The 21517-nt window shown below is 47.9% G+C and overlaps 1 protein-coding gene across 1 annotated transcript; it reads right to left on the reverse strand.

Moving 5' to 3' along the window:
• Nucleotides 1-17165: 17165 nt before the first annotated feature.
• LOC136539038 (expansin-A31-like) lies at nt 17166-18066 on the reverse strand. Its single transcript, XM_066530966.1, has 2 exons — nt 17931-18066; nt 17166-17797 (listed from the first exon to the last, which is right to left on the reverse strand). The coding sequence occupies exons 1-2, from the start codon at nt 18049-18051 to the stop codon at nt 17166-17168; spliced, it is 753 nt and encodes a 250-aa protein (XP_066387063.1). The 5' UTR covers nt 18052-18066.
• Between the last annotated feature and the right edge of the window lie 3451 nt (nt 18067-21517).

Below are 21517 nucleotides of genomic sequence, written 5' to 3' on the forward strand. Positions count from 1 at the left end.
TATATAGCTCTCATTATCTGCATCCTACCTTTTTTTTTACCCATATATACTGGCATAATGGCATTACATTTATACGTATATGCAAAATTGTTGACGCCAGTTCAATCAATATGAAAATTACATTACCCATCTGTTCCTCCCATGTTCTAGAGCTCAACTTGTTTATTAGGTCAACGCAAATAAGTGGAAGGTAACAGCATCAATGGACAATGGGGAGGCACTACCTTCTGCTACCTGAAAATTTGGCTGCTTGTATTTATTCAATGATCGATCGTGGGTGCATACATATAGGCACGGTGGGGAGCCTAGATCGGCAGCTGCGAGTGTCATGACACATTGACAATCTAACACTCTGCAACAATCGGAAATAGGAGCACAACAAACATTCAGACTAGAGCGAAACTCCATGAAGATGGACGTCGGCAGACCTTTAATGAGGATATCAAATTTTTTTCTGAAAAAACTAGAGGGGCCTAAGCCCCTACAGAGAAGCTTTATTAACAAGGCAAAAGGGGGGAAAGGTTACATGAAGTACTATCGGGTTCATAAATCCGGGGTCCCCAATGGACCCGCTTCCCTACAAAACTCAGCCCAGCAGGCAGCGCAGCGACAGCACATGCCTGGGCCGGCCTAGATACACAATGACAAGCCAAGACCACAATCCAGTCCCCAACCGGCACCTCCGGCCTGGAGATCTGGTCGGAGCCCCAACCGGAAGGCCTAGACGTGGTGGGATCGCAGTCCGACTCCGACCCTCTTTCTCCGACCGAGGATACGCCGGACCTCTGCTCGCTGCTCAGCAGGCAGCGCAGCGACAGTACATGCCTGGGCCAGCCCAGATACACAATGACAAGCCAAGACCACAATCCAGTCCCCAACCGGCACCTCCGGCCTGGAGATCTGGTCGGAGCCCCAACCGGAAGGCCTAGACGTGGTGGGATCGCAGTCCGACTCCGACCCTCTTTCTCCGACCGAGGATACGCCGGACCTCTGCTCGCTGCTCTTTCCCAACCGACACGGTCCGGGCCGACTGGGAACGACCGACCGGGGACACCCGCTCGGTGGGCCTAGGGAGCAGGTGGAGCAGATAAGGTAAGGAGCTAAAGTCAACCGCAATACCGAGGACCGTACCCTACCATGCCCTGCGCACTTGCAGGACGGTACCGTCAGGCCATGTCAGACGGACGTGTCAGAGCATAAACAGTACTGTGGGTGCCGTCGTTTGCCGTACCAGGCGAACACTGTACAGTCTGCCAATCAGAGCATAAACAGTATTGTGGACACCATCGTTTGCCGTACCAGATGAACACTGTGCAGCCTGCCAGATACAACAGAGCATGAACAGTAAGGTGGGCGACGGCGGCCATCCCGTACCCGATGGCGTGGGCAACAAGACTATGCAGCGCTGAAAGGTCCTAATGAATAGAGGGGGGTGAATAGCCTATTAAAAAATTCTACAATAACACTTAGTAAACCGGTTTGACAAATATGAGGCGAAGCGGGTGTTGTGCTAGCCTACTAAAAATGCAAGCCACCTACCACAATTCTAGTTTATATAGTCTCTATTCACATAATTGCTATGTCACTACACTGAGTTAGTGTGCTCTCAAAGACTAACTAAAGAGCCACACTAACCAAACTAACAAGCTCTCATGACTAGCTACACTAAAGAGCTTGACAACTAGTTTGCGGTAATGTAAAGAGATAGTGAGCAAAATGGTTATACCATCGAGTCGAGGAATGAACCAATTAATCACAAGAGTGAATACCAATGAATACCAATCACATCGGAATCAAATATTGACACAATGATTTTTTATCGAAGTTAACTTGCTTGCCGGCAAGCTGGTCCTTGTTGTGGCGATTCACTCACTTGGAGGTTCACGCGCTAATTGGCATCACACGCCAAACCCTCAATAGGGTGCCGTACAACCAACACAAGATGAGGATCACACAAACCATGAGCAATTTACTAGAGTACCTTTTAGCTCTCCGACGGGGAAAGGTCAAGAGCCCCTCACAATCACCACGATCGGAGCCGGAGACAATCACCAACCTCCGCTCGACGATCCTTGCTGCTCCAAGTCATCTAGGTGGCGGCAACCACCAAGAGTAACAAGCAAATCCCACAGTGAAACACGAACACTAAGTGCCTCTAAATACAAACACTTAAGCAATGCACTTGGATTCACTCCCAATCTCACAAATATGATGAATCAATGATGGAGATGAGTGGAAGGGCTTTGACTAAGCTCACAAGGTTGCTATGTCAATGCAAATAGCCAAGAGAGTGAGCTAGAGCCGACCAAACAGTATTTATAGATACCCCAAACAATAGAGCCATTGGCTCAATTATTGGGCTGACTGCGAGATGACCGGACGCACTAGTCGTGTGCGTCGGACACGTCCGGTGGGTGACCGAATGCGTCCGGTCGCTGCCTGACCATCGTGTGTCCCATTCAAATTAAGTAGCCATTGCTGCCACAAGTACCACACTCAACTGCGACCGGACACATCTAGTGTGGATGACCGGACGTTGGAAACTCAGCGTCCAGTTGGGTCCAGAGAGCTCCCAGAGCCGCTCTGGGCCGACCAGACATGTCCGGTCACGTCGGACCGGATGCGGGAGACGTAGCATCCGGTTGAGTCTAGAGAGCTCCCATAACCACTTTGGGCTGACCGGATGCGTCCGGTCATATCGGATCGGACGCTCCCAGAGTCCGATCAATTTTAGCGCTAAAAACTCGAGACTCACTGGTTCAAAGGCGACTGGATGTGTCCGGTCGCTTCTCTGCAAACCTAAACCCGTCCGGTCGCTTCTCTGTAAACCTAAATCGAGATAACTCACATTGACCGGACGCTAAACAGTAACTCAGCGTCCGGTCACTCCACTGAGCCAGAGTCCGGTCATTAATACCGGACGCGTCCGGTCACTCTGTGACCAGCGCGACTAACTCCTTTTCAACTCTATCTTCTTTATCCCTGCTCAAATGTGCTAATCACCAAGTGTATCACCTTATGCACATGTGTTAGCATATTTTCACAAATGTTGTCAAGGGTGTTCGCACTCCACTAGATCCAAAATGCATATGCAATGAGTTAGAGCATCTAGTGGAACTTTGATAACCGTATTTCGATACGAGTTTCATCCCTCTCAATAGTATGGCTATCGAACCTAAATGTGATCACACTCGCTAAATGTCTTGATCACCGAAATGAAATGGCTCCTACCACTTATACCTTTACCTTGAGCCTTTCATTTTTCTCTTTCTTTTTTTCAAATCCAAGCACTTGATCATCACCATGGCATCACCATCATCATATCATGATCTTCATTTGTTTCACCACTTGGAATGTGCTACCTATCTCATGATCACTTTGATAAACTAGGTTAGCACTTAGGGTTTCATCAATTCACCAAAATCGAACTAGAGCTTTCAATCTCTCCATTTTTTGTAATTTATGACAACCCTTGCACAAAGATATGAGTTAAAATTAAATTGAATCCATGTTGCTTGCCCAAGCATATTTACCATGTGTAAAAGGATATGGACAAGTTACATGAACCCTAAATGGTAGCAATTGCTCCCCCTATATATGTGCTAAGAGTTTGGATTGTAGCTCGCACATATGCTTAGATAGGAAATATGTGAGACAATGTCTGCCAAATGATGCTAAGGTATAAAAGATGGACCTTTGAAGCGTGATACCAATCGGAGTGCACATTATACCATCCTTAGCACTATTAGTAACTAGACATACACAAAAACTAGAATACCACTGTGAGATCAACATTAGAAGTAAGGGTCTAGTTTTCATAAAGTGAGCACGAGTCTAGTTACTTTAACCAATGCATGCTAGTTTTTTTTTCATTTAATCAACCAAACCTACAACTAGCATACACTACACAAGCATGGATATTAAAATTTAAAACTTGTGCCATGCAAGCAAACATATGAAATCCACATTCCAATGCACCATACAAGTTCATGAGCTTGCTCCCCCTACTTGTGTGTTCAAAATTTTAATTGATTCCTTTTCTTTGTCATATCTCTCCCCCTATGTCAAATTTTCTCCCTTGTTGTCTTTTCACTATCTTAGTACACTATTTTTCCCCTTAACATTATATATTTGTTTTTCTCCCCCTTTGTCATCAATGACCACAAAGGTTCAAAATGTAGATAGGTTGAGATTATCAATATCAATCAATGAGGTGAGGATTATTTTTCTAAATTTGATCTAATCTAGATCATCTGCTAAAGATATTTAACTCAGTTTGATCCAAGGACAAGCTTCTTCACACCTCCAAAATATGGGTTATCTTATACCAATGTTAGTTAAACACTTAGAGCTCATTTTCTAGATTAAACACTAGATTTACAGGCCCACAAACATGTCATATGCTACCACCAGATCAAGTCAAGCATAGAAGCAATAGTGGTACCATGCAATCATCAAATTCATTTGATTTTCATGAATGAGCCTATTAAATATGAAAGATGACTAGATACACTAAACATGTCCTTAGCAAGGATGTATGCCACCCAGCTTCCAAGCAGATGGATCCAGGGCCATATAAACGGCAGCAGCATTAGCACTAGAGGCCTTTTCTCCTCTATTGGGCCTCAGCTTCTAGGGGACATGAATCGGTTGGGGCACGGTCTCCTTGGTGGCCCAGAACGCGTGAGCCAGGTCACCAAACAAATTGAAGATATATGGCTTTGAAGAGGAAGGCTTGGCATTAGAATCGAGGGAAAACCACATAGACTTAGATGTCGTGGCTGCCTTCCCTTTATTTTTGTCAGGATCCTGTCCCATTTCTAAGATCTTAGAGTAATTGCACATCACAGCAACATGACCCGTTTTTCGGCATGCGCGACAACGTATTGGCAGCGACAATTGACTCGCTGGTGACCAGACGACAGACAATGGCTATAGCCCATAGGCGAAGAGGGCCTGTCATTCAATGAGGCAAAGGAAGCATGGGTAGCAGAGGAAGGAAAGAGAATGCATTCAAAAATAGAGCGGCGCAAGCGCTCAAAAATAGGGCGGCGCGCCGGTGCCAGAGAAGAACGATGAAAAAGACGGTGGCTGCCCAAGGGGATGGCATTAGCGCCAGAAAGTGGGACTGATTTAACCACCTTAGCATAGGACTTTTGAGCAGGATGAATGGAAACCTAGGACCAAGAGTTAGCTTCTTCCTCCAGGAAACGTTGGAACTCAAGGCGCTAGTTTCGACCACCATTACCCCAAAGAAAGAAGAAGACTTTGTAATCATCATAGTTGAAGGACTGAAGGCGAGCCACAAAAAACTGACCTCTTAGGAAGAAACATGGAACTTGAAAGTTCGATCACCAAGCCTGGCCACATTGAAGTGTGCAGCAACACATCCAATGGTGGCTTGAAGGATGAGGACCACAGACTCAGAAGTAAGCCAGAATTTGCAGTGGCCAAAAGCAGCAACAAGAATGAAGTAGGAACGAACTGGGGAAGCACGGGAAATGGGAAGACCCAGTTCAAGACGCAATTCATCTTGGAGCTTAAGCCCCGGGGTGGGAGCTCCATACCGGCAAAAGCAGGAGAAGAAAGAACGGTGAGCAAGTATGAGAACACACCTTCAGGGACAATCAAGAACAGCCTCAGTGCAGAGGCGGGTGAGCAAGGGCCATCAGCATTTCTAGCACAGCGAGCTTCATGTATGGCGCCGCTGCCAAGCGGCCTGCAACAGGGGCAGAAGACCGTGGTGAGGCAGCGCCGTGTTCAACTCCCGCCTCCACCGTCGTTGCGTCACCACGCGGTGAATGAGCAGCGCGAGCAGACTCCACAGACAACAGCTTTGAATTAGGGCCAGCAGTCGAACACCTTGCGGGCAATCAACTCCGGCGAAGCTGCACTGGGTGAACACCTAGGGCCAACACCCCCAAAGAAGAAGGAGCTCGCCATGACGAGGGGGTCCAGTAGCAGTGCGCGGCATGGTGCTCGCTTCCCACTAGAGCGAGTTTAGCTTGGGTAAAAAAAGAGTGAAATACACTAGCAGCCCTTTAACTTGTCGACCTATGCCAGTCCGGTCCACGAACTTGCAAACGCGGAAAATGGGCCCCTGAGCTTGTCAAGTTGTTCACCGCATGTCCATTTCCCATCTAGCGCGGCCTCCAGGTGACGTGGCAGCACCAGCGTGGCGGACAAAGCACGAGAGCCGCATGTTTCGATGTAGGCCCCTCACGTTAGGGTCGCCCCCTACCTCCCACTCCGCATGGGACGAACACCGTCATGGGCAGCGCTTGGACCATGCCTGGCCGCACCCTTCTCCCACATCCCTTGCATGACCAAGCACCCCGCGTGGACCATTTCTACGCGCTGCAGCCCCTCGCCCAAAGCCGCTCGTCCCGCAGCGCCGAGTAAGAGATCCGCCATTGTCGGCATGGAGCCGAGCTCCTTGACCGGCCTTTCCTCTCCTCCTACGGTCTCTCTCTCCCTCTAAAATGGTGCCTAGAGTGTCGCATGAGCAGTCCGCACTCACTCCGCTTCTCCCTGTGCTCCCTCTCTCACTCTACAGGCGCCGCCGCCTCATCCCGAGCTAGCAGCGCTGCCGCCGCCAACGTTGATCTCCTCTGCTGCTTTCCAATAGATGCGAGCTTGTCGACGAGCTTTGGGGCATGCTAAGGCACCCTCCAGTGCTCCCGCGCTCTTCCTCTCCCTCTCTGCGCGTCACTCTGGCCGAGCCGCCTCGCCGCATGTACCGCCACTTCCGGACGTCCTCCATAGCGGGGAATGTCCTAGGCGAGTTCACCTCATCGCGCTCTCCACCCCCGTGTAACCCGCACAGGCGCTAGCGCTCCACAGCGCCACCCCGCCGAGCTCGCCGTTGCCGGCCACGGGCGCCGCCGTGTCTCGTGCCTCCCGGTCCACCAAACAGTGTGGACGCAACGCCACCCCGCCGCGTTCAGTATTGAAACGTGTGGCTCACGTGCTTCGTCTGCCACGCTGGCGCTGCCACGTCACCTGGCGGCCGTGCCGGATTGGAAATGGACATGCGGTGAACAACTTTACAAGTTCAGGGGCCCATTTTCTGCGTTTTTAAGTTCTTGAACTGGACTGGCATAGGCCGACAAGTTAAAGGGCCGCCAGTGTATTTCACTCTAAAAATATATATTTACTATCGTTTGGAAACCCAAATATTCAATTTAGGCTCTCTGATTTGAAATTTAAAATTTTAGATTTTCCGAACGACCTTGTATATAGACATTTCATATACAAGGACCCCCTAGGGATAAGTAGGCTTGGGTTGCCCAGGCTTAGCAAGCTAGGCAGGCCAGAGACAAAACACGAACCAAATACATACTATGTGTTTAGCGAGGAAATTAATAGGGCAACACACTGGTTTATTCTTTCCTGGAATAACTAGAAATCTTGACCAGATGGAACTAAAATGTATCCACAGTAGGCAAATTCACAGTCTACACATTGTTGATAGAACTTATACATAATTAGGTGTATATTCACTACTGGATTCAGGTTCTTTGCCGAGTGCCTGAGGCACTCGGCAAAGGCCAGATTGCACTCGGCAAAGCCTTTGCCGAGTGCGACACTCGACGAAGAACACATGACAAAAATTTGATCGGCAAAGCCCTATTTGCCGAGTGTCTTTTATCGGGCACTTGGCAAAGAGGGCTTTGCCGATCAAATTTTTGTCGTGTGTTCTTCGTCGAGTGTCGCACTCGGCAAAGGCTTTGCCGAGTGCAATCTGGCCTTTGTCGAGTGCCTGCCGAGTGCCTCGGGGACACTCCGCAAAGAAAAGCAACCGTCACGGCGTCGGTCCCGTTGACGGTCACTTTGCCGAGTGCCAACCCGGTAGGCACTCGGCAAAGATTTTTTATCTTTTTTAAAAAAAATTCTTTGCCGAGTGCCAACCCTTCATGCACTCGGCAAAGAGTTTTTATTTTTTTTACAAAATTTCTTTGCCGAGTGCCAACCTTCAGGCACTCGGCAAAGATTTTTTATTTTAAAAAAATTCTTTGCCTAGTGCCCCCTGTCCGGCACTCGGCAAAGTTTGATTTTTTTTAATTTCTTTGCCGAGTGCCCTCTGTCCGGCACTCGGCACTCGGCAAAGTTTGAATTTTTTTTTAAAAAAATTCCTTTGCCGAGTGTCCTCTGTCCGGCACTCAGCAAAGTTTGATTTTTTTTAAAAAAAAATTCTTTGCCGAGTGCCCTCTATCCGGCACTCGGCAAAGTTTGATTTTTTTTAAATTTCTTTGCCGAGTGCCCTCTGTCCGGCACTCTGCAAAGTTTGAATTTTTTTTAAAAAAAAATCTTTGCCGAGTGTCATGGTCACAGCACTTGGCAAAGCTGGAAAAATAGTTTTCTAGACACCAATTTTTCCAGCTTTGCCGAGTGCTGTGACCATTGCACTCGGCAAAGGGGTCCTTTGCCGAGTGCAACACTCGGCAAAGTGACCCAAAGCTGTAATTTTTAATTTTTTTTACATTCCATCATGACAAATAAATTCATACAAACATATATCACATATATATCTTATTCATCACATATATATCTCATCCATCACATATATATATATATCTCATCCATCACATATATATCTCATCCATCTACACATCCATCTGCACATATCATATCCATCACAATATATATCACATATATAATAATAAGTGCTCAAGTCCATCCAAATAAATACACAAGTCCATCAAAGTCCACAAGTGCATCACAAGTATATCACAAAGTGGACAACAAATAAAAAAATACAACGTGCACTCATCTCGGCTAAGGCGACTGTGGTGAAGGCCTAGCTCCATCATTCAGAGGTGCATAAGGTGGATTATTCAAACCACCATCAGATGGAGACTGCACAAAGGAGAAAAATTGCATGTGAGACAAGATTATTTGGATAGCTAATCTAGGAAGGTAGAGGCCATACAAGCAAAGCACAAGTGAAAGTAAAAAACTTTCATACTCACAGGAGTAGCTGTAGCTGCAGGATACGGAGGCGGAGGTGGAAGCAACAGCCCAAGTGGTAGAGAGAAGCCCGCACATTGCCCAAGTCCTTGTAGGAACTCCGTAATGTCCGTCAGCCTCTACACCTAGGCCTGCCGCTCGGCCCGCTTAGCCTCCAGCTCCTGATGTTGCCTCATTTCTTGTTCCAGCCGGGCCTGCAATATTTCACTCCAATGTTTCAGTAATGCAAAGCTAATTAAGGTGTGTAAAGATCAATGTATGACGAGTAAAATAGGAATAACCTCGAGTGCATCGACTTGGTGCTGTGCAGCGGTCGGCCATGTGCGAATGGCCGGGCTCTCGCTCATGGTCCATGCTCGGATCTAGGAGAGAGAGGAAGTAGAGGCCGTGTCGATGACGCTGTCGCCAAGCTAGAACCGCCCATGCTTCTTGCCTTGCCCCGCCCTCATGATGGCCTTTCCATCGAAGTCCTACATGCTCGGATCGTGGTCTGACCCATGGAGCGACCTCGCCACCTCAGTGTACTCACTGATGCGGGAGTGGACGCTCGGGTTCGTGTATGCCTCGAGTGGATCCTCCAGGTTGAAGGAGACATCGGACGTCGCCTTGCCCTTGTGGGCCATACACCTTGCCTAGAAGTCCGAGCAAGCCTAGCCACTATGTGACGCCGACTGGGAGAAAGACAGCACGATGATTAGAAATCAGGCAGAACTGAGCATCACAATAGATAAATGAATTCGCGTACCCATGTTGTTTGTATCCAGTGAGGCTACGGCTGCCTTGATGGTGTGCTGGACCTTGCATATGCAAACGACAGTCTCGGGCATCCCTGTGCATCTTGAGGTACTCCTCCGTGAACCACCTGTCCACCATCATCGCCCAACACTCAGGATACGCTTGGCACCACCAGGGAATCATCTACACGTCATCAAGTATTGGACATATAAGAAGATCAAATTAAACCAACTTAATCTCAAAACGAATCAATATTGATGTTCTTCATTTACCTCAAGGTACTGCTCCTGGGTCAGCTGCATCTCTCTTGCGTCTTTCTTGGTTTTCCTCTCTCCAAGCTTCGACCCGTAGTAGGGTACGATGGCCTAGATGCGCACCTCATGATGCATGTCAGAGATGAGTTTTTTATAGGCTTTGGTAGTCACCTACTCTGCCCTAGCCTCAAATCCCTCCTCGCATCTATAATAAGTCTGCATACAAAAGCGATGTATCCATTCATTATTTCAAGAAAAGTCTACAATGTTGTGCGAGGGAGACTTACCCAAAGCTCTGCCTTCACCCGCGCCGCCTTGTTGGGGTACTCCGCATCGGTGGCGACGGCGTAGTGGTCAAACAAGTAGGCCGACTCCATCTTTGATGCATACGTGATAATGCCGGGGAAGTGTTGCCTGCATAGAAGACCCAGGATGCCGTTGACTAGCCGTGCGTTACCACCCGACACAACCACCCAGTTCCTGCACAAGTGATTAAGAAAAATTATTAGTCTTTTTTCATCATATCATATGAAGTAGTGGTGATAACATATAAAGTTACTTACTTTTGCCCTTTGGGCGAATCACTGGGCGTTGGTGAGGAAGCGGAACATGTGGAAGGCTCATGGGACCTCACAAGTAGACACTCGAAGAGAAGTCAGAGGAAGCAGAACATGTGCCTGCCACCTCCAACTCGTCGTCCTCGTGCGGCCCCTCCTCCTCGTCCGTCTACCAAACCAGCTCATCGTCCAACTCGTCCATGGTTGCCACCTCCTCCTCTAGCTCCTCCTCACGCGGCGTGGGACGAGATGGCCCCCTACTGCGTCTGGCAGTCCTCCTCCTCCTGTCCGATCCCTCCTCTGCCCCCTCCGCCTCCTCCTACAGCCGGCATGGTCTTTGGTATATCGAGTTCATGGACATATGACGGTCGCTCGCCATCTTTATTCAATCACCTGCAACAAAAAAGAAAAACAAGACGTAATTAGAAATAGGTGAAAAAATGAACAAAACATAATTACAAAAAACATAGTAATACATGTATTAGAAATATTTGCAAAAATGAACAAAACATAATTACAAAAAACATAGTATTACATGTATTAGAAATAATCTTCATGATTGAGATTAGCTGGATCATAGGTCTCGTCATCACTATCAACATTGTCCAACTCATCAACACTATCCAAAGGAGGAATGATGTCTTCATTGTCATTGCCTAAATGTAATCGCTCAAGCATTTGTATGTCCCTCAGATTTCGCACCTTGTCTCCAGCGTCCTCGTCATCATCCCTTTCATTGTCTACTTCCATTCCTATCTCTTCGGTTAAGTCTATGCCAAACCTTCCTTGTAGTCCGTCTTCTTGATAGAACTCTCCATCATATGTGTTTGGGTTGAAGTTGTAATCTTCATCATTTGGGACAGGTAGTTTACCGTGTGGTGATACCTTGTGCACAATAGACCAACCCTTAAGATGATCGGCGTCTTTGCACGCACATGACGTATAATAAACCTAGATGGCCTGTTGAGCCACAATGTAGACATATTTTCCTAGATAGATGGAATCCTATCGAATCTCGACTAGCCCAAGCTTAGGGGTCCGTCTCGTTACTCCAGGATGAAACCAGTGGCATTTGAATATGACAGGAGTAAGTGATTTGGAACCATAGAATGATAGTTCGTAGATTTCTTCAATTCTTCCATAATAGTCGAGTCCATCAGTGCCGGACGTAACAACTCCGTTGTTTGTGGTTTTTTGATTGGACTGACTCTGCTCGTAGCTTGCTGTGTGAAAACGATATCCATTCATGTCATAACCGGTAAATGACTTGACCCTAATGGCATAGCCGTTTGCAACCTGTCTCAGCTCGCCACTTATAGACGCATCAGTTTAGGCTTTTTGTTTGAACCAACAAATGAAATCAAGGCTCCCTTGTCCCGCACCCCGTGAAAGAAGGGTATTATTTTCTTGCGGGGTAGGTTGCCTTGATCCATGCTAGGATTGATGAAGAAATTCCCTGTACCAATGAGAAACAAGGGGGGTGGACGAAGAAACAAGGACATACGGTGAAATGAAACAAGTTTATTCAGAACTTACCCAATGAACGGTTGCACCTCGACAAGGTTGGTCAACACATATAGCGTGATACTACGCCACTCTTCATTTTTCAATTGCTTAGTGGTCAATGCACTTGCGCTTCTGAGTTGCCCTTGGAAAAGGCTGAGGTTCGATTCATTTTCGCCAGCATTGTAACGAGGGGGTGGATTATAAACGCTAGGAAGTTTCTCAGTGTAGTATTTCTCTGTGAAGTTCGACACCTCCTCTAGAATGTATGCCTCTGCAATGGAAGCCTCAACTTTGGCTTTATTTCTACATTTTTTGCGAAGAGTCTTCAGACATTTCTCGATTGGATAGCACCAACAGTTCTGCATGGGCCCCCCATCCGTGCCTTATACGGGAGGTGCACAATCAAATACTGCATCGGCAAGAAGAAGCTAGGTGGAAAGATCTTCTCCAACTTACAAAGCAACATGGGTGTCGCTTTTTCCAAGTCATCAATGACGGTCCCAAAGAGCTCCTTGGCACAAAGCTGGCGGAATAAGTAGCTCAACTCTACCAGCACTTGCCAGACATGCTCCGGGACATAGCCTCGAACCATCGCCGGAAGAAGCCGCTCAATCCATATGTGGTAGTCATGACTCTTCATCCCATTTACTCGCAGAGTGCCTAAGTTCACTCCCCTCTTTAGATTCGCTGCATACTCATCAGGGAACATTAGCGTCTTGATCCATTCAAGTACTTCCCTCCTTTGGTCCTTTTTCAAGACGAAATTGGCCTTAGGCCTTCTCCAGGTCTTACCACAACTAGGAGGCTGCATCTCTTGATTTGGTCTATCGCACAATGTTGCCAGGTCCACTCTAGCCATAGGGTTGTCCTTAGACTTTTCAGTGTCCATGAGTGTTGCCCAAAGTGCCTCAGTGACATTCTTTTTAGTGTGCATTACATCAATGTTATGTGGCAGAAGAAGGTCATCGAAATAGGGGAGCCTTGTCATGCCCGAGATATGAGTCCACACATGTTGCTCACCATATCCCACAAAACCACCTTCATTAGGCACGAGAGCATCTATCTGAGCATGAACCTCAGCACTAGTCATCATCCGCGGTGTAGGGTTTGTCACTTTGACACCTTTCGTAAAGTTCTTGATGTCTTGTCTAAATGGATGGTCATGAGGTAGGAATTAACGATGTCTGTCGAACGACAAATACTTGCCACCCTTCTGCAACCAAATGAACCTCACACCTTCCTTGCATATTGGGCATGGGAACTTCCTGTGAACACACCAGGCGCATAATATCCCATACGCTAGGAAGTCATGCAGGGAGTAGTGGTACCAAACATGCATTTTGAAGGTTATCTTTATAGCTCGATCATATGTCCATACCTCTTTGTCCCAAGCACGGACCAATTCATCAAACACGGGCTCCATGAACACGCCCATATTACTCCCTGGGTGTCCAGGAATTATCAACAACAAGAATACGTTATGTCGTTGAAAGGAGACACTAGGGGGAGATTAAGGGGGATAATGAAGATGGGCCAACATGTGTATGGGGCAGCCATCATTCCATAAGGATTGAACCCATCTATTGCCAGCGTGACACGTACATTACGAGCCTCATCTGCTTTGTCACGATGTTTGTCATTAAAGCGGATCCACGCTTCACCATCGGATGGATGTACCATCTTATCAGGATTGTGCCGTTTGCCATTTTTGTGCCATGTCATCTGTTTCGTGGATTCCTCAGTCCTGTATAGCCATTAGATCCTCGGTAGGAACGGAAGGTACCGTAGGATTTTCACAGGGATCGTAAGTTACCTCTTCTGGTCATCATCAGAGTCTACCTCCAGCTACCTAGAGGATTTACACTTTGGACAGAACTTTGCATGCTCGTGTTCTTTCCTAAACGGGACGCACCCCATTGGACAAGCATGTATCTGCTCATACGGCATCTTAAGTGCTTGAAGGAGTTTCTGTGACTCGTACATGCTCTTTGGCAGAATGTGGCCCTCCGGAAGCAGGGTGCCAATCATGGCCAACATCTTATCGAAGCTAGGTCGACTCAAGTTTAACTCGGACTTCAACCCCATTAAGCGTCCATTGACATCCAGTTGAGACACCGTTGACCGATCATGAAGGGGTTTCTGTGCTGAGTCCATCATGTCATAGAACGCCTATGCGGCTGCCTCCATCTCCTCTTTCTCACGTCCCTCATCGAACCATCCTTGGTGAAAGTCATCTAACATGTCTGGTACCCCGGCATCAGCATCAAAAGCCTCCACCCGTGGTCTCACCACCTCCTCTCTCATACGATGGGCTTCACCATGGTGGACCCACCGGGTGTAGTCCAGCGTAAACCCATTCTTCACAAGATGTTTACCCATTTCCACCTTGTTTACCCTCCTCCTGTTTCCACATTTGCTGCAGGGAGACAAAACTAGGAAATGCCGTTTAGCAGCCTTGCCAAATGCACTGTTCAAGAAAGCATCGGTCTTGTTTATTCATTCCGTGGTGTAATCACTCTGACTTCTCCAGCCCATGTACATCCACTGACGGTCATTCGTCCTCTAACATATGTATCAGCGAGTAATGTAACCATCAATTGCATCTACATGGTGTTCCTACTATCTAATAGGTGAGGATAGGTCCTAATCCCACCCGTGGATGCGTAGATGAGGTTAGTTTCCATGCTCTACTCCTATCCGAGATAGAATTTCGGTAGCACCTCCCCGCTGTTCTCCAGATACACGTCCTGCCAAAGAAGAGTGCGTATCCGGAGAACAACAGGGAGGTGATGCCGAAACTCTGTCTCGGATCGGAGCAGACCATGGAAACTAACCCATCTACGCATCCGCGGGATGTCCAAAAAACGTGGACAATCCGAAACAGATACGGTCATAGATATGCAAAGATCTGCATACCTCCAACCGTGTCTCTTTCGAACGGGAGATGCCTAACTAGGTTACGTGGTCTACGACCATGATACGGAAAGAGGGGTTATACTTAGGGTGGCGGCGGAGTCAGGCTAGCCAGGCCGTGGCGGGTTAGTGTAGTGGCGAGGCGGCGCGGTGCACGCAGACCGGCACAGCAACAGGAACTCCAACTCGGCTCCGACAGGCTCTTCTCTACAAAAATGGAACAAAATATTGTCATTTAAAAAAATTCGCCAGAACCTCCCATACATGGTGAGGTTTCCAAAACCTACAAAAAAACAGCGGCACGATGGCCGACAAGCACATATGTCTTAAGAGAAGCCATGTAATTTGGATATCAATCCATGTAGAAGAATATATTCAAGTAGTACCACTACTTCTACTACTACTTCCACTATTGCTACTACTACTACCACTAGTTCTACTACTACTACCACCACTATTGCTACAACTACTACCACTAGTTCTACTACTACTACTACCACTACTTCTACTACTACTACCACTACTTCTACTACTACTACTACCACTAGTTGTACTACTACTACCACTACTTCTAATACTACTACTACAACTATCACTGCCACGACAACAACAAGAGCTCGCATACCTGATGGGCGCCGGGGGTAGGGGCGGGTGACGTCAGGGTTAGGCGGCGTCGGGGTCGTCGGAGTCGGGAACGGGGCCAGCCGGGGGGTAGGGCTGGCCTGGGGCAGCCGAGGGTAGGGCACGGGCGCGGCGCGCTGCGCGGGGGCGGCGCGGGCGTGGGCGCGGGGCTAGCTGGCTGTCTGTTTGACTGCCCGGCCGGCCGAATTTGGTTACGTCCCACAACCGCCCTTTGCCAAGTGCCGGATCAGGGAGGCACTCGGCAAAGATTTTATTTTTTTAAAAAATTTTCTTTGCCGAGTGTCCCAGATGAGGCACTCGGCAAAGATTTTATTTTTTTAAAAAAATTTTCTTTGCCGAGTGTCCCTGATCTGGCACTCGGTAAATTTTTTTTTTGAAAAATACTTTGCCGAGTGCCCCTGGCACGGCACTCGGTAAAGATTTTTTTAAATTTTTTTTTTGAAAAAAATACTTTGCCGAGTGCCCCTGGCATGGCACTCGGCAAAGACAATTTTTTTAAAAAAAATCAAAACCCTCTTTGCCGAGTGCCTTATTCGTGGCACTCGGCAAAGACCCCCTTTGCCGAGTGCCATGCCCCGGCACTCGGCAAAGTTTTTTTGTTTTTGGCCTCCAAATTTTTTGTGCAACCCTTTTAAAGCACCAGGAACTCCTAGTTAGAATTTAAGGATTTTTTATGACTTTTTGATATATTTAGTTTCTTTATTTCATTTACTTGAATTTTTTTGAAAAATATAATTTTGAACTGCACGTGGTACGAATAATAGAATTTAATGATTCAAAAAATGATAGTCACGTTACTGAGTGTAGTGTGAGGCCGTATCCAGGAACGGACCCGAAATTTCAGACATCTTGTTCACGAAACATGACCGCGAACTTGCATGCGAAGTGTTTTTAAATTCTATAAAAAGCAAACGAAGTCCGAAAATCATGAAACTTGTTGAGATGTTGTGATATCGTATGTGGAGGCTATGATAAAAATTTTAGAACATTTCGTGCACGTTGTCACGTACGATGCTTACAAACCAGGCCGACACTCGGCAAAGAAGGACGTGGCCGAACACCGTTACGCGGGTCATCCTATGCCGAGTGCCGCGCTTTTGTCGAGAGTCTGACACTCGGCAAAGAAGTCCTTTGCCGAGTGAATTTTTTTGCCGAGTGCCCGGCACTCGGCAAAGAACTCTTTGTCGAGTGCAATTCTTTGCTGAGTGCAGCACTCGGCAAAGAAGGTCTTTGTCGAGTGTCCGATTTTTGACACTCGGCAGAGAATTTTGCACTCGGCAAAGTGTCTGTTTCCGGTAGTGATTACCCGTACGGTGTGTAAGATAAAAATGTGTCATACTACAAAGTTGTAAAATGCATTCAGGTGTACGTGATGTCACCGATCCCATTCTCTTTTTCGTCCTACCCTCACGTAGGATGGACGTCAGTCCGGGGGTCGCTAAAGAAGCAATGATACAACGGCAACAAGTGCACTTAGCTCTCCGTCAGAATCAAGAGAATGCACTCGCCACTCGACTGAGCTGCAAGAAATGGGGCAGATAAGGAGTCAGGAGAGAGATCGAGCTTCCTCGGCGTCGGCAGTAGGCTCTTAGTAGTAGAAATTCTGGTTTGTGGTGAAGGTCTGGCCGAACTGCCACCACCCAGGCACCACATTCCAGAACTGAATGTACTGCCCGCCGGTGCTGGTAACGGCGAAGCTGAGCCCCTGGCCGACGAGCCCAGCGAGCGCCTGCCAGTTAGCGCCCCAGTTCCTGGACATCTGGATCCACCCCGTCTTGTCGCCCTTCACCCAGGCGGCGCCCACGGAGCCACTGCCTCCGAGGTTCTGGATGTTGACGAGCAGAAAATACTGGGAGCCGGCGATACTGAAGCGCACGCCGCCGGTGCGCGAGCACTTGACCTGCTGGTACTGGACAGCGATGATGCCGCCCTGGACGACGCCGATGTGCTCCCACGCTGGCTGGGACATGTCGAAGTGCGGGCGGCCCGGGCCGCACCAGCCGCCGTTGGGCAGCGCGTAGTTGGACGGGCACAGGTTGGTGGCGGAGACAGTGATGGAGTTGCCGGGCTTGCACCACTGGCCACCCAGACGTGTTGGGTCGCAGGTGATGAGGTAGCACTGCCTGCACGACGCGCCGTCGTTGAACAGGGTCGGGCTCAGCGCCGCGTTGTTGACACCGTACCCCGCGTTGTACAGGTTGTCGTACCCGCATGCGCCACCTGTGTATCATATCATAAACATGCATGCATTAGCGACGAAGTGATTCTTTGGTATATATACGTACACAAATGTATTACCATCTATACAATAGTTCTTGACCTCCTGTGCAGAAATGAATGCATGCATTCTTACCCATCGTGCCGGACGCGTCGATTCCGCCGTAGAAAGTGGCAGTGCCTTGAGACCAGTCAGCGGCGGCGACGGCGAGGCACGCCGCAACAACCACCGTGCACAGCATAGAGGAATTGGGCATTTCGTCGTTCGAAATGGAGAGCTGGCTGCAGATAGAGAACAAGATTGACGATCGAGGCACTACCGGAAATAGGCCCGTTGCCAAGAGTCAGCGTATTTGCTGAGAGCCAAATGTCGGGCTCTCGGCAAAGAAAAGTTTGCCGAGAGTCGGCCCTCGGCAACGGTAGGCCGTCGGCAAAACTATATTTGCCGAGGGCCAGGCCATCAGCAAAGAATTCCTCTCGGCAACCGGGTCCTTTGCCGAGGGTCCGGCCGTCGGCAAAGAAAGGCCGTTGGCAAAAGTTTATCTTTGCCGAGGTCCGGCTCTTGGCAAAACATGGCCGTCGGTAAACCTGTGACGGCAGGCAAATGGCCTTCACCTGCCGTCTGTTTTGCCGAGGGTCAGAATTTGGCCGTCGGCAAAGATTTACTTTGCCGAGTGTCGTTTATGTGGCCTCGGCAATTTTTTTTTTGCTTCCAAATTTTTTTTCTGGGTTTACTGTTGTACCTTAAAGTACATATTAAAATTTGGAGCTTTTTTGATTTTATTAGCTATATTTAATAATTTTATTTCATTTACTTGAATTCTTCCGGTAATTCAAATTTGAACCGCAGGTGCATCGAATATTGGAATTGAGTAATTCAAAAAATCATATTCATGGTATTGCATGTGGTGTGAGACCGTATCCAGTGACTGATGCCAAATTTGGCGCATCGTTTTCACGGAACACGGCGAACTTGCGTGTAAAGTATTTTTAAATTATATAAAATGGAAACGAAGTCCAAAATTCACGAAACTTGTCAAGGTGTCATTTCATCACATGTATAGGCTGTGATAAAAAATTGAGTGGGTTTCGAGCAAGTTGCAACGTCCGATGCCTAAAACCCAGACATCTCCGCATGTGATCATAGTTGACCTCTCGCCGTCAAGGCGAAAATTTTTGCCGACGGCCGGCTATCCCTCAGCAAATCCTTTGCCGAGAGCCCGAGATGCGGCTCTCGGCAAAGTAGCCTTTGCCGTGAGGTACTGTGCCGACCGGCCTTTGCCGAGGGCAAAGGCTTCTTTGCCGAGCGTATCCGGCCCTCGGCAAAGAACCTCGTTCCTGTTGTGAGGTGTGCGTTCCTAAGCAGGGATGAGGATCAGGATGTTTGAGAACTGTTTGATGCATGGCACTGGGATATCACTGCTTAAATAGAGGAGGAGGTGTTGAGGCTAACCGAAAGAGTTATAAATCACACGATATAGAGGTGGAGGTTTAGGGGAATGATGGTACGGTCGATCTTGCCTTGTGTCACAAGCAGCTATAAGTTAGAACACACGAGAAAAACAATCCGTGTCTTCATTGGAAGCTAGCACGTACAATAAGCGATCGATATGCATCACGGACGTACGGGGACGGCCAAAAACTAGCAGCAGGCAGGACCTAGACTACTGATATTGACGTGCAGGGAAGTAATCATGCATGGATGCTGGCCTGAATCAGCTGTTTAATTTGATATGTTGATTAGTCTGATCGAGTTAGCTGCCTCCGTCTCCGTCAAGAAGATTCGCGCGGCAATGGACCATCAACTAACCCAAAAAGTTCCTTCCACATTATTGTTGACATACGGAAACCCTTGTTCGGTGTGCATGTGCTGTGGTTGAAGATCGAGCAACGGCGGATCACAAGCGAGAATTTGCATTGGTTGGTTCAATTTCATTCACACATTCGTCAAACTGGACTAGCCTGAATAATTATTAAAATCATCCTAGCTATATATACTGTGAAAAATGATCAAGCACTCTACCACATTTCGCACCCTAACTTCTGATAAAGACACATACAATCTCAAATACAAGACAACATCCTACATCTCGCCTGACTAGCGAGGTCTAAAAGAACATCATACCAGTCAAATACTTCAGTTTAATTCGATTCTAGAGTTCAAGCATGCCTATAAGTTCTTGTTTTCATTATAAAGGTCCTACTACCACCTAGTCGATTGGGTTCTATATGCTTTTTACATTATTTTCTCCATGTATTCAGCCCACTATTCGAAGTGGGCCATTGACATGGGCTTGGTTGTCTCCAATGTGACCCATTTGGCAATGGCTACCCAAGAAGAAAAAGAAAGAACAATAAAACTGCACCTCGGGCGCTCGAGCCTAGGACCTATCGATAGGAGGGTGGTGACTATATCACTGAGCTATGAAGCTATTTCTACATTATTGTTGCAGCTAGGACTACGAATGGAGTGTGCATCGGATATAAGTGCTATGGTGACCACACTAGAGAGAAGTCTGCTGCCCTACCACGTCAGCTAGCCGATAAGCCATTGGAACAACGTTATCAAGTGGTTTCTATGGTGATACCATCAGATAAATCCAGTGCATATTGGGTATAGGGGATTGGGACCTCCTTGTTGCACCTCATAACTTCGGTGCATTCTTTAGTGCTTTCACTAGAGAGCCTATGCTCTTTAGCTCTCCATTGTGGTCCAACACCACCTCTAGATTGTAACTCCAGTGCACTTCTCTGGTGACCACACTGGAAGTATACATCTGGGCCTTTCTTCACTACCTTGGATTATACCCACCGTGAATCTCCAGCGAGCACTAGCAAGAGTTTTGTTGCCTTTCTCTAGTGCTTTATCAGGTGCCCATCTGAGTTGAAATCTTTGCCTCCTTTTCTCCTGGCTTCACTTATATGATGTCTTGAGCTTCTTACTTGCCTAGGATCTTCAATGCTTATCTTTGATCTTCATTTGAGTTGTTGATTCCTCAATCTCCATGGTAGCCTTGCCATCTCTTGCATCCAGAAGACTAAGGGGGTGTTTGGACCAGGAGGCTAATAATTAGCCCATGTTTTTTTCATACAAATTAGAAAGGATAAGTGTGGGCTCATTCTGCGCTAATAAGAGCTAATAGGGGTTAATTGGTGGTTAGAGTCCATTAGCCCTATTATTAGCCCATAATTAGCTCATGTTTAATTCATTTTTACAAGATGGGATAATTTGTAGCCCTAGGATCCAAACAAACCCTAAGTACCGTACCTTGTATACTAGCTGTCGGGTTCATAAACCCGGGGTCCCTCGGGGACCGGCTTCCACGCCAGGGCTCGGCCTAGAAGGACGGCCTTTTCTTCTTCTGGAACGGCCCAAGAATCTAAACTCAACAGACCGGAGCACTCGTTTCAGGCCCTGGCCGCCTTCGGCCCATCTTTCCGACTGGAGCACTAGCTCAGGCTCAGGCCAACTCCGAACGGCCTCTTCGATCAGAGCGCTAGCGTCAGGCCCCGGCTGCCTTCGCATGGCCTCCACTTAGAAAGCCTGACCCAAGGACCGCCTCCGACTCTGACCCCGTGTCTCCGACCGGGGTTCATAGAAAACCCTGCCCATCGCTATTCTCTGACTGGCACGCCAGAACCGACTGGGGCCATCCAACCGGGGACGCCCGCTCAGAAAGAACCAGGAGGCATACGAAGGAAGGCAAGACGGGGCTCGCAAGT

Source organism: Miscanthus floridulus, chromosome 2 (genome assembly GCF_019320115.1).
Source record: "Miscanthus floridulus cultivar M001 chromosome 2, ASM1932011v1, whole genome shotgun sequence".
NCBI classification, from domain to species: Eukaryota; Viridiplantae; Streptophyta; class Magnoliopsida; order Poales; family Poaceae; genus Miscanthus; species Miscanthus floridulus.

What these genes read in the sequence shown, in the direction of transcription:
- LOC136539038 (XM_066530966.1), bottom strand. Translation starts at nt 18,051, where the DNA reads ATGCCCAATTCCTCTATGCTGTGCACGGTGGTTGTTGCGGCGTGCCTC. An exon ending in CGACGCGTCCGGCACGATGG is followed by an intron (nt 17,798 to 17,930) that starts GTAAGAATGCAT and finishes TATGATACACAG; the next exon opens with GTGGCGCATGCGGGTACGAC.